This window comes from Narcine bancroftii, chromosome 5 (assembly GCF_036971445.1).
Source record: "Narcine bancroftii isolate sNarBan1 chromosome 5, sNarBan1.hap1, whole genome shotgun sequence".
Classification (NCBI taxonomy): domain Eukaryota; kingdom Metazoa; phylum Chordata; class Chondrichthyes; order Torpediniformes; family Narcinidae; genus Narcine; species Narcine bancroftii.
The window spans coordinates 37,764,301-37,781,957 of NC_091473.1; the positions used below are offsets into that span (position 1 = coordinate 37,764,301).

General features: G+C 39.4%; 1 protein-coding gene across 7 annotated transcripts in view; it reads left to right on the forward strand.

Annotated features, from left to right (window-relative positions):
* The window catches only part of prickle2b (prickle homolog 2b), a 281,661-nt gene that overhangs the window by 241,648 nt on the left and 22,356 nt on the right, over nucleotides 1–17,657 (forward strand). For 6 of the 7 annotated variants that reach the window (XM_069937140.1, XM_069937137.1, XM_069937141.1 and 3 more), the window contains 3 exons: nucleotides 1,288–1,471; nucleotides 13,129–13,242; nucleotides 15,954–16,091. In XM_069937140.1, the coding sequence (XP_069793241.1) occupies nucleotides 1,340–1,471; nucleotides 13,129–13,242; nucleotides 15,954–16,091 (384 nt within the window). In that variant the 5' untranslated portion in view covers nucleotides 1,288–1,339. Of the gene's footprint in view, nucleotides 1–1,003; nucleotides 1,183–1,287; nucleotides 1,472–13,128; nucleotides 13,243–15,953; nucleotides 16,092–17,657 lie in introns of those variants that run through there. The other variant, XM_069937142.1, reaches the window with a different exon arrangement.

Here is a 17,657-nt window from a genome sequence, read left to right on the forward strand (position 1 = left end):
TACATTCTCACAACACAGAAATTACTATACCATTTAATAAATAGCATTCTCTAAAGTACAGCAGATATTTAATAATTTAACTTGATGAACAAGCAACAATCTGTCAATAATTAAGTCTGATACTTTATGGCTTTCACAGGTTGAAAGCTAGTTTTTAGCATGCATTGTTAATCTTTTGAGTGAAGTATTGTATCAGTTTTAGAATACCATCAATATTAGATGATGTTATATGAATCTTAATAATGTTAATTAATTACTTCAGACTATTATGACAATATTTTTACTGAAGATCCAATCATATTTAAGATGTATTGTTCATGTGACACATGTTAAAAGTTTTCCTTTAAATTTAAATTCAATTTGAAATACTAATATCAATACATATGTTGAACTATTGAGAATTGCCATCTTAACCCATGTGCTGTCCAAACAAATAGGTACTCTGTACAGTTGGCAAATATGATGTGACTCATACTTACAGGCGTTTAATTTGTTTTGGTAATTATTCTTTGTAACTGAGTTCTCTTTTCAAAGGCAGGAACTGTTTGCTAAAACGTGTCCTCATGCTGAGTGGATGCAAACCAGATGCCCATTGCTTGTTTGGGTCAATATGCATTCTTGATCTAAGAAATAACAGGAAATTGAGAAAATCTGGCAAAAGTCCATGGTCCAAGATAAACTATTCACTCATATGAATAATGTACCATTATAGAAGGAACATTATTTTTTGCTGATTGTTTTAACATGCCCACTCTAATTCTATTTAATCAATATCAGTTGATAAAATATTCATTAACAGGATTGATTACTTTTTTTTTAAATGCTGTTTAAATTAATTCATGTAGATGGTTTTAAAACTGAAACACACTAACATGTCAGTTCCGGTACAGTTTTGAAATCTCAGAGCCTACGTAGTTTGTCACTGTAATAGCAAGCCATTCGTATTTACACTTGTGTTAACTATTCGATGTTTTCCTAATTGAAATAATTGCTCCTGGCAGCCTGTTTCCCTGACAGCAGAAGCAACTTAACTCTGACAGCTTTAACAACCCGACAAGCCTTAGAGTCCCTGACCCTCCTGGGTCGTTCAACATGTATATGACTGCAAACCACAAAAGGCATACATGCAGACTATAAAACTGGCTTGAAATCATTCAGCTACTGCCAGAGGCTGGTTGCCAAGTATGTGTTTATATTTAAGAATCCAAGCCTTTAAGCCTGACAGTGATCACTTCTGTAGTTTCTCAACTACAATGAACTGACAAATGGATTTTTTTAATTTCACAGAAAAATCTGTCTTCATTGCAAGTGTCCACGTGAGGAGCACGTAGTGACAGTGATGCCTTTAGAAATGGAGAAGACCGTGAACAAACTCATGTATGATTTTCAAAGGAACTCCACATCTGATGATGATTCTGGCTGTGCTTTGGAGGAATATGCCTGGGTTCCTCCAGGATTGAAGCCTGAACAGGTAATGTCAATTTGCTGCTGATGTTTAACATTAAATCTTTTCTAGGATGCCAAATTATTAATTCTTGTACGGCTAAACCTTGGTTCTTTTAACTAGTTAAAGAATGCAGTATTTCTAAAAAGCATTCTGATTTATTTGTGAAATTATATTAATTGAACTTCGCTTATAGAAATTAAACTTCACAAACTAGAAATGATCCACTAAAGCCTTGGGCTCCAGAGCAGAAAACATGAGTCAATGTCACGCAGAGCTTAGGAAACTACAGTTACCATTAGCTTCAACCACTCTCTGAGGCTGATTTTTTTTTAAAAAAAGCCAAACATAAAGTTGGATGAAATTTAGAAATCAGCAACTCTGTACTTGTTAGTTATTTTTTCATTATCATTGTTTTTGTTTGTTATTGCGTATGATATGTTTGGATACTATTGCAATGCTACACAAACGCCAGGATGTGAAAGAGAAAAAGATTTCTGAGGGTAAGAGAGAAAGAACACTTTGGAAGGATTAAAATACTCTTTAAATTCCTTGGAGAAATGTAATATCGCATTTTAATATTTTACTTCCACCAATGAATGTGATAATATTTTTGCAATAATAAGGAGAAGAATTGCTTGTAAATTTATTCCTGTGATGTGCTACACCATACAAAATAAATATTGACTCAGATTTTAAATCAAATTTCCCATTCTGCTGCAGCTTTCTTGATTCTCTGTTTTAAAAAAGTAAAAGCTAAGGTTTGTGAGGCTGAATCATAACATGGAAAAGGATCAAGGACAGAAATTTTCTGGCCCATTCATATGTAACAGCACATTGGATGTCTGCACTTTTTAATGGAACAGGTTCTCCGATCAATAGACATGTGAATTTCCTTTCAATATATCTGATCTATCCAGAAGATCATTCCAAATATTTATTTTTTTTAAAGTATAAAATTTGATTGATAGATTAGCTAGAAAATTACATTTTAATTAATACATTCTTGAACATGAGTTCATCTCAGCCAAAGCAACTGATTAATAAAAAGCTTCTCTGGTGAACAATTTTTCCAAGTGCTTTGCAGAAAGTTTGACATTAAGCAGAGATAATGGGCAATCTTTTTAAGAGAGAAGTAGAAAAAACGTGGTTTCAAGGGATTCAGTGAGACACAAGTTTTCTAGAAAGAGTTTACGTGGATGCTGCAAAAGGTTGCCTGTTGTGAAGTAGAAGTAACAGGAATGCTAAAAAGCAGAACTTGATGGCAGTGATCTCAGAGGTGAGTTGCTGACATTAGAAAAAAATTGAATATATACCAGGATCTCAAAACTGGTCCAAAGAACAAGCAATATTTAGCAATAATTTACCATTACATTCAAAGCTTCTTTTACCAATCATTCTTTATTTAAATATGTCTCAAGAACTATTTTGTTCTCCCAACTTCCTTGCATTTTCATTTTATTACTTTTTAGTACCAAATCAAAAATAACTATCAATAAAAGGAACAGTGCTGTGTAAGTCATATCATGTTACTAGTAATCCAAAGTCTTAAACAAGTGATCCACTGATTTTTGTTAAAATATAACTCCAGTAAACTAAAAATATAAAATCAACGGTTGAACTAAATCTGGAGTTAGATATTTTTAAAGTATCAGGAAAGGTGTAACTTCTTGATATGTTATAAAAGTGACCTGGCTCACTAATTTTTTATCGAAAAGAAAATATTTTGTGTGCTCACTCTCTCCCCTCACGTTCTCCCTGAACCCCCCCACCATCCTCAATTCCTTTCCGCCCCCAGGTACTCGTCCCACGGAGATCCTCCAGTAGGTTGTTTTTCTTTTGTCGCTCCATACTCCAGCATTAGTAGTCTCTTGTATATCAGTATTTTGGAGCCTCTTTCCATTGATTTTTTTTTTTGCTCTTCATTATTTTTCTTCCCAAAGCTCTGTGGCATACAAATTGCACCCAAATGGATAGGCAGTAGCGACATTGCAATGGGGCAGTCATAAAGCCCTCTGCTACTGGAATTGAAAGAGAGTGAGGGAAAAAATATCTGGGTAGCTTTTGATGGTAGATAACAAATGTGGTTAGTGGTGTGACTTCGTAGAGAGAGCGATGGATGTTCAGACCCAAAGCAGTAGTCAAGGATGGGTAAATGTAATTAGGACTAGATTTGGGATTGACTTATAGATAAAGGGGGAAATGTTGGCTGGAGATTTGGGACCAGTGGTGTTGTCTGGCCCAGTGTTGTTACTGAATCTGGGGTGAATATTGCAGAAGGAAGAAAAATAAGTAAAAGACCTAACCTGACATGCCAATTTAGTATTGTGATAGAGTGCATGGTGATAATGTAGACTAGTTGGAATGCGGGAGGGTGGTCCATTTCTGAAAGTGATAGATCATCTTTCCAATATGAAATAAAATAATCCGAAGAAATGATCATTATCACATTTCACTCTGTGGGGGAGAAGCATTATAAGATTGAGTTTCCAATCTATTGAGTCATATGCTTGTCATGTGAAATGCTAATGCACAAAAATGCTGGCAAAACTCAGCGACTGTACTCAGCAAAGATATACAATCAACATTTCAAGCCTTAGTCCTTTGTCAAGGTATGAGCAAAATGCAGGCAGGCACTTGAATCAAATGGTAGGGGTAAGAAGGAAGAAAGAGCAGGGTAAGGAGCACAGGCAACAGCAAAGAGATCATAGGTGGATATGTATTGGAAGGCCTGGAGAGAAAAGCTGAGAATTGATCTATTCGTCCAGAGCTGGAGGAAAGAAGATAGAAGGTTGGGGAAGAGAGAGACAGAGCTAGAGGAAAAGAAACATGGGATAGGGAAAAGAAAGAAAGAAACCCACACATGCCTGGCCCTCACTGCCCCCAGACCCAATAAAGACAGGATTCCTCTTGTCCTCACATTCCACCCAGCATCCAACATGTATCATTCTCCATAATTTACACCATCTACAGTATGATCCAAATCTTCAGACACATCTTCTCTCTGCTGTTCACAGGTACCGCTCCCTTGTGACTCCTTTGTCCACTCCTCCCTTCCCAACAATCACATCTGTAGTACTGATCCCTGTGACCCAGGAAATGCTACATGCATCCACACCTCGTCCCTCACCACCATTCAGGGCCCCAAATAAACCTTCCAAGTGAAGCAGCACTTGTGAATCTGCAGGGGTCATCGACTGCATCCAATACTCCTGTTGTGGCCCCCCCTACATTAGTGACACAAGAAGCAGTCTGGGAAATTGCTTCCTTGCGTGCTTGCACTTTGTCCATTGCAATAGTGGAAATCTCCCTTTGGCAGCCCATTTCAATTCCTCTCCCCCTCCCTATGCTAACATGTATGTCCTGATCTCATGCATTGCCAAACTGATATCTGCAAATTGAAGAAACAACACCTCCAATTAGATGGCATCACATTGACCTCTCTTTACCCCCCTCCTCCACCTCTCCCATTCCCTATTCCTATGTCTCCTTTCCTCTAGCATTTGGTCTCTCTTCTCTTCCCTTCTCCTTCCTCCAGCTCTGCATTCACAAAGCCATGCTCCTCCCCCAATCAATTGTCAGCTTTTTTCTCCTGTCCTTCCAATCAATATCCACTTCCATCCCTCTTGGTTATTGGCCTGAGCTGAGAAGCTGGATACAATTACCGTAGTTTCTGACTGGCATATTTAACACAGCCTTGTTGATTTCAATGAGGCCGCTGATCTGGGTTAAGTGCAGACAATGGAATTATATTTGTCTTCTATTTCTCCTTCTTCTGGCTATCCATCCCATAGGATGATGATGTTTCCTTTCAGTTTGTGGGGTTTGGTATGAGGATACCCTACTCCTCAGAAAGGAACAGCATGTGCATGAATGGATTTAGGTGAGTAGGGTCCAGACCCACCCTCTTGATATCCCTTCCTGGATCCAATACCATAGTGAGGTCCAAAATGGCTGGATGAAGTTCTGTTGCAGTGAATGGCCAGACCAAGCTTCAATGCAAGTGTTTGCTAGATGGCCATTTACCCTACAATAGGGTTTTTCTGCCCTTTGACAGGTCTTGTTCTTCATCCTGCAGGGTGTATAGCTACCCTTCTAGTCACCCTCCAAGCAAGCCTGGTAGGGCGAGTCGGTTTAGTTGCTGACCACCTGACCATGCAACAGGTAGTACTAGGTTACATGGTTCCACTAGTACTCAGACGAGTGATCTGACCACAAGTTTCTTTGTCTACTTTGTTTGTAAATGAATTAAAAGTATTAATATTATCATTCAAATATTGTGGATTCACAGAGAGATATATAGCAGAAACAGGTCGTTAGCCCCAATTGCTAATTGTGGTATTATTATATCAAAAGTTAGCAAATGGGAAAGGAATGAGCTTATAGAGCAATTTGAAAGTAAAGATGAGAATGTTACAATTGAATGATTGTTGGAACAAGAACAAGTATGTTTGATGAATGAAACTTGAAATAACTAATAGACTGGCAATAAATTTTAAATGAATATCATTTTAAGTCTGGGGGAAAATGGGAAGGCAGTCAAGATAGCATTGGAATGGTGGAATCTTGTGGCAACAAAAAGATAGATGATAGCTTTCAGCAGTAGATGAGCTGAAACATGAGTGGAGTCTGATAAGTTCCACTGAAATAATACTGAAAAGAATGAAATCGCATAGTGATTCAAAGTCACAACAAAAGTGGGAATGGCCTGGTTCTGCTTCAAATAATTTCTGGGACTGAGAACAGTGATCAATGAACTAAGTTTGCAACATGATCCAAAGGAGAGTTCTTCAGTTTTCTGATATTTAATCAGATAAAATTTTACTCTACAACATTAAATTTTGAAATAAATCATATGACAAATTGGAGATAGTGGATTAAGTGGTGGACAGAACTGAGAATTTATGGCAATGTGCAGGACTTGATATTGCATCTTTAATTAATATTTCTGAGAGGTGATCTGTAGGTATGAATTAAGGCTCTCGAGAAACAACTGTGTCAGTGTGAGCAGGTTTTGAAAAAATAAGATTGAATTCAAAATAAAGTAGCTACACTCAGAAAATTGGGTCAGGACTTGTTAAGAATGGGAATTGATATAGCGGTCAGTAAATCGAAAGGGTGTGGATTTTCTTAAACTAGGGGTGATATCAACAGGTTTTTAGGTGCAAGACAGCACCCAAGAATAGAGAACCATTAATATTTGAGTCAAGCAAAATTGGCTGGTCAGTTGATTTTATGTACAAATGACGGTCAATTCAATTGCTTTCATGGATAGTTCTACTTTCAGCTGATTATTCTCCTGTTATCTCAGAAAGATTTGATTTCACATCCACTAAATTAATCCAAGGTCTATATTCCATTTTTAGCCTTACTCTATTAAACCCCTTATCTGTTAACGCAAAACTATATTTGACCTATAATCGCAGTGTTAGCCCATGAGAAATTTTCATTGCATTTGTCACTCCTAATCGCTTTCCAAGCAGCTTGCATTTGCGGAAGATAAATAGCAATTGGCTGTAAATGTAATAGTATTTGTCTTGCAGTATGATAAAATAAACATACAGAATGACCAGACTTTCATAATTCAATCTCCATAATTTATCTTTGAGTAATGATATAACATGAAAATGATGCTTGGCTATGTTCACATACCATCTGAACAAATGCGTATATAACTAATTCCCAGCCATTCTCATGATTTCTTTTGCTTGACCAAAGACTGTAAAAATCATTCCCTTACAAAATTGACAAATGGGAAGCCTTGCTGAGCAGGCATGCCTCTGCCAGTATGCCCCAGTTTCCATCTTTTTCTTCACAGCCAAAAATAGATCGAGGACTTTGAAAAACAGTGAATCTATAGTGTTTTTTGCAAGTTAATAACTCACATACTTAGTTACCCACATCACAGCTAACTCATTGATGCATTGACATTTCAGACTTTTAGTTTGCTTGTCTGGATACCATATGGTTTTTGAAACTCCAATATCAGCACTAATTTCTTAAACTTTTCTCTGGAAAATCCCAAATCAGTTTTTTCTGAATACTTTATATTTTCAGTTAACCTCAAATTGGTTTGGTGGCCTTGATTTTTCTGCTTTTCCTTGGTCCATAAAAGTTCTTCCATTTATCCTTCCTCCAGCTCCACTTTAATTGTTTCTATTCTTCCTTGTCTTAGAACAACATGCAGCCCATATCAAAATGCTTCATTCAAAAGTTGTAAAAAACAGTCTTTGAATGTAAATTCTTCCTTTGCTTTATTTCTGTATCTCTGCAGTATTCAGGGATATCTTCCTGAATGGCAATAGTTAGGTCATGGATTTTTGACCAGAAGACCACAACCAGAATCCATTCCTACATTAACATGCCAGTGAGCTCTGGTCTCGTGCACAACTACTTCTGCAGTGCTAATACCTACTTATGCTCTGGCAAGTTCAAGTTCAAATTTCCAGACATATTTTCAGAATAACTGCTCTTGAAATTCAGAAGTTAGGAATTCTTCAATGTAAGCCGAGGATGTATGTCCAGATGAGAAGGTGTGCACGTTAAAGTCAGACCTCAAGGCTCTGTTATTATACGCAAGCCCTGAGACATCATGTGCAAAAAAAAAAGGGTTTTGCAAGCAGCTACGCTCATAGAATTTTCTACAGTCTTCTATAACTGGATATATTGTGGGGTTTTGACTTGGGGGTGGGGTGTTTTGTGATGAAGGGACATGTGCAAATGCAGCTGGTCAGAAGATTTCAAAGAAGGGAGGCCAACCAGGGTGGACGGAGGGGACTGGCGAGATGAGGGGAGAGTGTAACTGAAGAAATGATCCAAGACTTGATTACAGTGTTGGCAGAAAGTTCTGGAGATATGGTGGAAGGCTGGGACTGATCCCAATAGATGGGAAAATAGAGACTATTTCTATCCAGCCAGCAGCATGAACAGGGTGAAGTCTTTAACTGGACTAAAGTCAGCCACGATTCTCTGGTGTTCAAGGCCCATTTTGTTTCTGGCCCATCATGGCTATGGAATTTTACACAGCTGAGTCAGTCTTCTATTGTGCTTCATTTACTGTTCATGCCTGTGTGCATGTGTGTCATATGCAGAGGCATCAGTTGAAATAGAAGTGAACTGTATCATCACCAACACAGAGTGACAAGTTAGGTTTGGGCTCTGTTTACTCCAGCAGCACAAACAAATGTTGCAACACATGAAAGAATTTGTCAGCCCTGCTCTTTAATTTGTCTGTTAATTCTTCATTGACCCATTTGTTCTCATTTTTCTGTATCATTAGTCTCAACTTGAATGCACCATCTTTTGTATCTGTTTCAATACATCAATTACCTGCTTTGATCCTGAAGTATTTCTGTAAAATCCTATACCTATTACTAAAACGCCTATCAATTCCTGCTAACTTCCTTGTCTAATAATCATTTTCCTCAGAGTGCCATGTTTCTTATTTTTACTGCACAGTCCAGCAATGTCAAGATTTTATTTTAAACTATAGGGGCATAGAAAGTGATTTGGAGCCTCAGGTGGCTCTTTGTCAAACAGGACTTAAGGTCATTTGAAAAATTATTTGTGCATCTTTATCTTAAATCCAATGTCACCTGTTAGTGAAAATCTCAATAAATTATAAGGTGTACTTTAAGATTTTCCATTGGTGACGTAAACACTTTCAGAAAGTGGTAAATGGAAGACTTGTAATGTGCGTCATCATTATCAGATCTAATGCTGCTTGGAGAAATATTCCCACCTTGAATAGCACAGTGTGATTTAATTATAGTCAGTGTCAGGAGAACCATTAGACATTGCAACCATGCCTGCAGTTTTCAGTTAAAATATCTGTAGACTAGAATAAATTATCTTTTCTTTCCCCCACAGTCAAATGTATTGTTAAGGATGTGCTACGTATTATACTACTGTAGCAAGGTCGCTACGGCTACAGCTATAGCTCTCGGTTATAGCCATAATGCTGTAGCTCTAATCCGCAGGAGAAGAAAGACACACACACCAGTAGAGTGTATTCGACACTGAGTTTATTCAGTGGCAGCTCTGCCTTTTATAGTCAGCTCGGCCACGTCACCAGGGCGTGGCTTGAGCGGGCCAGCTGCTGATTGATTACCTTGGATGCTCGGGCACCACTTTGCTGGTAGCCTATGGAAATGGGTGTTACAGCCCGCACGATGCTTTGCCGGTAGCCACGTTCAACAACCATTCTCTGTGTTGGCGCGACCCCTCCCCCCCCCCGGCACAAGAACCGATGATCAGGGCACTGTTTTTAGGAAGCCAATCCCTGTGCTGTGGGTGAGTATTGGGCTTGTCAAAGCCCAAATAGGCCAGTTTCAACCGGTCAAGTGTGAAAGTGTCTTCCCTGCCACCAATGTCCAAAACACAGGTGGAGCCGTTGTGTCTAAGGACACGGTATGGCCCCTCGTAAAGCAACTGTAGAGGTGGCCAGTGAGCCCCACGCCAAACAAACACGTATTTACAGTCAGTAAAGTTCTTTGGGATGTAAGTGCAGGATTGGCTGTGAGGTCTAGGTTTAGCAGGGGCTAGGGTGCCTAGGCACTCGCATAGTCCGGACAATGTGATCGCCGGGGGCTCCCCTAAGTCCTCAGTGGCTGTCACGAATTCATCCGGTATAACTAGGGATGCACCATAGACTAACTTGGCAGAAGATGCCTCGAGGTCCTCCTTGTGTGCGGTGCGGATGTCTTAACAGGACCCAAGGGAGTTTGTTGGCCCAGTTGGGTCCGATAAGCCATGCTATTAAGGCTGCCTTAAATTGTCTGTGAAACCTTGGCACCAACCCATTGGCCTATGGGTGAAACGCTGTGGTATGATGGAGTTAGGTCCCCAGGGCATGGGCAAGGGTGGTCCACAGACTGGAAATAAATTTGTCCCCCCTGTACGATGTAAGGTGTTCAGGGACCCCAAAACGTGCTACCCATGTTTTGAGTAAAGCCCGCGCACATGCTTCTGTGGACGGCTCTGATAGTGGCACCGCCTCTGGCCATCTAGTCAAGCATTGTGAGAAGGTAACGTGCACCTCTGGATACAGGAAGGGGTCCCACAATGTCAATGTGCACATGGCTGAAGTGGCGACGTGTTGACTTGAATGTCTGGTGGAGCTTTGATATAAGAATGGATTTTGGATGGCTGGCACTGAGTACAAGTTCTGGCCCACAGGGTGACCTCTTTGCGGAGACTGTGCCAGGCATACCTGTTCGCCACCATTTTGACTATAGTACTGATGACGGGGTGAGCCAAGTTGTGGACCGAGTTGAAAACCCGCCTCTTCCATGCAGCCAGAATGACAGGGCGAGGTTTATCCATTGAGGTGTCTCAGAGCAGTATGCGCTTGCTGGGGGTGATCTCCAGTTATAAGCTGATGAGTGCTGTCCGGTATGCTGGAATGTCAGGGCCTGCTTGCTGTGCATCAGCCAGGACCGCATAGTCGATGCCAGAGGTAGGGTCATGCACTACTAAAATAGCTGGACAGTTTAGGGTGTTGGCCACTACATTGGATTTGTCGGCTATGTGTTCAATGTCCGTTGTAAATTCGGAAATTTAGAACAGGTGCCGCTGTTGCTTGGCTGACCATGGATCTGACCCCTTACTGAAGACAAAGGTAAGGGGTTTGTGATCTGACGGGGAGTATTGCACATGTAGCAGGCTATGCAGTTGGCCAGTCGTTGCAGCCATTAATGATGCCAGGATGAGAGGCATCGACAGACCTCGGAACCCCATTGTTGGTAATAGAAACAGTACTGCTCACTGGTGGGGCATGGCATTCGGGTAGTCTTCCTTGCCAGGCTCTGATGACATGGTACTGTCACCTGCTCGAGTGAAGTGCAGGCGTCCATCTTTGCCGCCCATAGCAGGTCTGCTCGGGCAGCCACCTTCCTGGGGTCATTGAAGTCATCCTCCACGATGAACAGCCGAATGTCTTTGGGCAGCCTCTCCAGGAAGATCTACTGAAACAACAGGCAGGAGATGTGGCCATCATGGAGAGCGAACATATTACTCATGAGGGTGGAAGGGGCCCTGACCCCCAAACCGTCGATATGCAACAGTCAGACAGCATGTTTGTGCTTTGCGGGTTAACGGCTCTTTGATTACTACATACCTTCCTTGTTCCGGGGGCTGCTGGAGGAAGTTAATGATGCTGGCTGTAGTGTCCTGATCGAGGGCACTGACCACATGGTAGAAGCGCGTGTCATCAGCGGAGATCCATCAGAAGGTGAACTCCGCCTTAGCTTGCTGGAGCCATGCCCATGGTTGTGACATCCAGAGCCCAAGCGGCTTCAATGCTACAGTGTTGATCACAGGTTACTCTTTCATCTTCGGGTCCAAAGTGCCATTTGGACCAGTCGGGGTCACCACTGTAGCAAGGTCTCTATGGCTACAGCTAGATTATAGCTCTCAGTTATAGCCCTCATGCTGTAGCTTGAATCTGCAGGAGAAGAAAGACACACACACACACCAGTAGAGTGTATTCAACACTTGAGTTTATTCCTTTTATAGTCAGCTCGGCCACGTCACCACCGGGGCATGGCTTGAGCAGGCCGGCTGCCGATTGGTTACCTCGGATGCCTGGGTCCCAGTTGGGCCCCCTGCAATCCACCAGCGATGATTGGCCAGTTTCACTGCTCTGCTGGCGGCCTATGGAAACATGCGTTTCAGCCTGCACGATGATTTGCCGGTCGCCGCGTTCGACGGCCAATTTCTGTGTTAGCCTGAGCCGCAGGCCTTGGGCTGAAACGATACATCTTTTAAATTCAAACTGCAAAAAACATGAGAAATCACGAGTAAGAATTATTGTAACATTAAAATATTTAGATCATTCATAAATGTTTATAAAGTAGCAATAAACTGAAGAGGCACCTACTGTTAGGAACAATTTATGCATTCCAACCGAACATCTTTTGTTTTGAATCCCACGCATCATTGTCCATCGGGAAAACTGGCAGTTTCTTTGCCACTTTTAGGACAAGGGAAAATGCTTCCTGTGCCACACAAAAGTTACCATTGCTTCATAATTTCCTACTTTCAAGCAATTGTTATTCCAGGGGAAAAAATATTTTCTATTGATGGCACAAATTTGCCAATGAGGTAATGATCTGTCCTAGAAATATTAAGATATTGCGTTAGCAGATGATACAAAATCGTAAAATTATAATTAATATCCACTCAGTATTTTGAGAATAATAATAATAGCAAGTTAAATATTTAATTTGCCAATTACCCATTTTCTCAGCACAAATTCACTCACCCCAAACCCAAAAAATGAATTGCACCAGAGATTTCTTTCAAAGATGCAAGTGGGTCACTTAATCCTTTTGATCTGGATGTCTACACTTTAATCACACACAGTTTAACTGTTGAGACCAAGAATGAAGGGAAAAAGGATTTGCAGGGTAAGCAGAAAGACATTATGAGCAGTACTAAAGGGGGAAAAAAAGTATAATGGCTGAAAATGAACTGAAAAGCAACGCATTGGAAATGCATATTAAGTATTAATGCCTTGAAAAATGTAAAATAACTTAATTACTGTATTTCATTTCAGACATCTTTTCTCCTTTCAGAATCCATCCTTACTACCCATTTTATTTACAGGAGTTAAATCATGATTGATGTTTCATTTTTTTGTGAATGATATTATTTCTAACTATGAATCATACTGTCATGTATAGGTGCATCAATACTACAACTGTCTCCCAGAAGATAAAATTCCTTATGTGAACAGCCCAGGAGAGAAGTATAGAATTAAACAACTGTTGCACCAACTACCACCACATGACAATGAGGTAATTTTAATTGTCTGCCTTGTCAAGGGCATAACAAAATATTTTATAAAATAATGATTATCCAAAAAACATTTGTATCCAAACTCTGCACATTTAGATGCTTGTTCTCTTCTGTGACGCAGGGACATCTGTGCAACCGTGTACCATTTCAAAACCTTGAAAGCTGACTGCATCAGAAAATTCAATAATAATCAGTTACTTAAGAAATACAGTTTGATATCATTGATAAAGCAGTTTATCTCTTAGCGATATAAATATAGAAGTCGATACAGGAAAGAATCTTCAATAGCCATGTGAATATAAAGGTACTTACAATTATATGAAATGACAACTAAATTATTTTTGTAGAATGCTAATGTTATTTTCTAGAGTACCTCTGTATTTGCATTGTACCAAATTCCTGCTAATTGAAAGCTATGTTGTGGTTCTGGTAAATCTGGTCTAAGTCATTAATCAGACTGTAATTCAAATTGAATTCAAAAAATATCATGCATTCTTACAACTCAAGAATTTAGTAATCTTTAAATGTTTACTTTCAGTTTAGGATATTGTCCAAGCACGTGATGAACAGGTTCATTTGTCAGGTGACAAATCGAGCAGGATTTTTTTGGGTGTGCAGTCTTGTTTTATTGCTTGCTCACATATTGCTTTCTTTTAACTGAAAGTGCTCTATTCCTATTTTTTTTTTCAAAAAGTTGTGATGGTCTGTTGCAGATCCTAGTACAGCAGCAAATTTTTCACATTTCCTATGCGATAAACTATACTTCTATATAAAGGTAGAGAGCTGTTGCACCCACTCATAAAGGGATCATCATGATGGACTCGAATTCGTTGAATCATTCATGTCGCACCCAACATTCCTTCATTTGATCCCTAGATATGGCCAATTAACTGGCAGGGTAAGCCCACCAGAGATGACAACAAATTACATTTTAGTGTGAGGTGGGATAAGCCCTGAAAATACAACTGAATTTGGATTTCGTATTGGAATAGTTCAGACTAAGATGGATGACCACTTAAAATAAAAGGATAGAATGCATTCTTAGCAGGAAATACCTGTGTCTATCATAAGGAGTATCTTTCAACAAACTGAAGCATGTAGTGTAAGAAAACTAAGGTGGGCATTAAACCTATTTGGCTTTGTCTACTCTAAACTAATTTACCTGATACAAATTAGTATGTCAATGAGAGAATTGGCAGTTATGAACATAGTACAATCCTTATCATGGTGCATTCTCTTCTTCCCACTGATTACACCCTCTATTTGGTTGTGTAACACTCTTATGCTGAAGAGGATAGATTCAGAACAGTTCTGGAACTCAAAACTGAGGTATAGTGGGCCATTTTCACAAGTGTATTTCACCACAAGCTGTAAACATTTGGCCCAGCATATCTTTACATTAATATTAGTTCCAAACCAGGAAAAGAATACAAGAGGCCATGCCAGGTACAACATTTAAGTGTACCTAAAGGAAAGATGCCAATTGGATTATGCTGCAACACCAGATTATGTTTGTGTGCAGCCAAGTAAACAATGGCCCAACCAACAAATCAATACAAAATTATATTCTATATATTCTATGTATGGTGATGATTAATTAAATGAAGAACAGAAGGAGGGAAATCCAAGAACATTCTCATCCTCAAAAATATTGTATCCCAGAAATTGACTGCAAAAGACAAGCTGAAGCGTTTGCATCCATCTTCAGCTAGAATTCCCAGTAAATGCTCCGCCTTGATCTCTTCTTGAGGACCCAGCATTGCAGAAGTTGGTTATGATTTCAATTCAGTTCACACGATATCAACATGTGTTTGAGAGCACTACAGTAAAAACCATGGGACCAGATGCCCTGCTATAAAACTATCTGCAGCTTTGGTCAGACAGTTTTAAATACAGTTATGAAACTAGTATTTGGCAAGTTTCATTTATGGCACATGTGTCAGGCACTGTTCATCTCCGACAGGATAGTCTCACTACCTACACTTGACATTCAATGTCATTAGCATTGCCAAATCCACCACCAACTACAGAAACCTAGCTCGTCGACAACAATGTTGAATTCTGTGACAAATGACTCACTATCTATTAGGTATGTCATGAATACGATGGAATCTTATCCTCTTGTCTGATTGAGTAAAGCTCCAACAACATTCAAGTTGGACCCCATGCAAATTAAAGCACTTCATTGACACCCTTTGCACCACCCCTAATATTTGCTATCTCCACCACTGGCATTCATTTCGGCGGTCCACCAAAGCTACTCCGATTGTATCTGCATACATATTTGTCAGCTAAAAATTTATGGGCATGAGGCACTGTCTTTAGATTCCTCTTAAAGTTGTGCACTATTGCAATCAAGTCTAAACTCTGGAATGCCTATCCCATAGCACTGTGAGAGCAAATGTGCCTTGAGATGTTAACCTTTTTAAAAGCAATAGAAAGGAACTAAATTGTTTTGTCTGTGACACCCAGCTGCCCTAAATTAATAAATAGCTTTATGAAAACTATGCACTTGCTGTCAGATAAATCAGTTAAATTGTTATTAATATCCCATTGCCTTTGAATGTATCTTTTTATTGCCTGATCACCATGAAATGTCTTGAAGAGTTTTTTCTTCTTTCCTAATTTTGAGTAACATTTCAATTGAAAGTAAATGGTTGTCTGAAAACGATGCTTTAGCTGTAAAACTGCTTCATTTGTGCATTTTCAGGTTCGATACTGCAATTCACTCGATGAGGAAGAAAAGAAGGAATTGCGCCTTTTCAGCAGTCAAAGGAAAAGGGAAAGTTTGGGAAGAGGTACAGTTAGACCTTTCCCTATAACAATGACTGGTGCAATTTGCGAACAGGTAAGCAGTTACATTTTTAACGTTGATTGTTAGAAACTTGAAATGACCAATGAAGTAAATCTTGATTTAAAATATATACTGTGGACATGGGTCTGGTGAAGGAGCCTGAGAAGGCTCGTGAAAAGCACAAACAATTAATAAGACTTACTTTGTTATTGTATAATTCAATATAAATATAATTTTAAAATTAACTATACATTTTTTAACAACATTGTAACTTCTTGATTTTCCTTTCTATTTTCCCCTCCACAAGTCAAGTTGCACTTTCACTGGGAATCAACCAGAAACCAAATCCAATTCCTCCGAACTTCATTCAGTTCATTGTTACTGTAGTGCAGCCAAGGTTAGAAATTCAGCAACATGGATAGAAGCTATTCAGTCTCAGTGTATTTGACTCAAAGTTTGCAATTTTATTACCATGTAAGAAATCACCAAAAAAAATGTGTCATATTAGAATACTTAATTGGTACTTCATTCATCATTAGACAAACTAATTCCTTCTAGTACAGCTTATTATTACTGCACTACCTTCTACATAATGTACTGCAATTACTTATCAATAGCACATCCCAATCCTGCAATCTTTTGCACCAAGAAGGACAAAGGTATCAGGCATGTGGGAATATCATTACTTGGATGTTGCAAATGGCAGACACTGTATGGGTTCAAGAAGAGCAAGTCACGTTTGACAAATTTACTGGAGTTATTTGAGGATGTAACCAGCATAATGGGTAGAAGGGAACAGGTTAATATTCAATACTTGGATTTCCAGAAGTCAATCAATAAGTTGCCACATAATTAACTTATCCATTAAATAAGAATACATGGGTTTGGGGGTAATGTATTAGCATGGATAGATGATTGATTAACCAATAAAAGGCAGAGAGTTGAGGTAAATAGATGCTTCTGCAGTTAGATGTTGATGATGAGTGGATTGCTGCAGGGGTCAATGCTGGGCCTGCATCTGTTCACCCTATGCTTTAACCATTTGGAAGAGTAGCAGAACTAAGTTTATCGATGATATGATATTGAATGGAAAAGCAAATTGTGCAGAAGATGAGGAGAGATAGAGATGGGTTAGGTGAGTGATCAGAGGTCTGGCAAATGGAGTACATCATTGGTAATTCAGAGGTCATCCACTTTGGAAGGAAAGATAGTGGATCAGGTTTTTTAAATGGTGAAAGTTTGCAGCATGTTGTTGTGCAACAGGATTTGGGCATGATTATAGATGAATTGCCAAAGTTTGGTTTGTACGTACAACAGTTAATCAGGAAGATAAATGGTATGTGGCCTTCATTGCTAGAATGGTTACATTTAAGAGCAGGGTGATTTCTACTATAACTGTACAGGGTATTGGTAAGGCCACACCTGGAGGACTGCATGTAGTTGTGGTCTCTTCATTTTGTATACTGCCTTTGGAGGCAGTACAAATGTGGTTGATCAGCTTGATTCCAGAGAATAGGGGGTGAGCATGTGAGGAGAGATTAAGTTGCCTGAGAATATACTTGTTGGCAGCATGGTTAGCATAAGGTTGGCATAGTTAGTGTCGTAGTTAATGCAATGCTA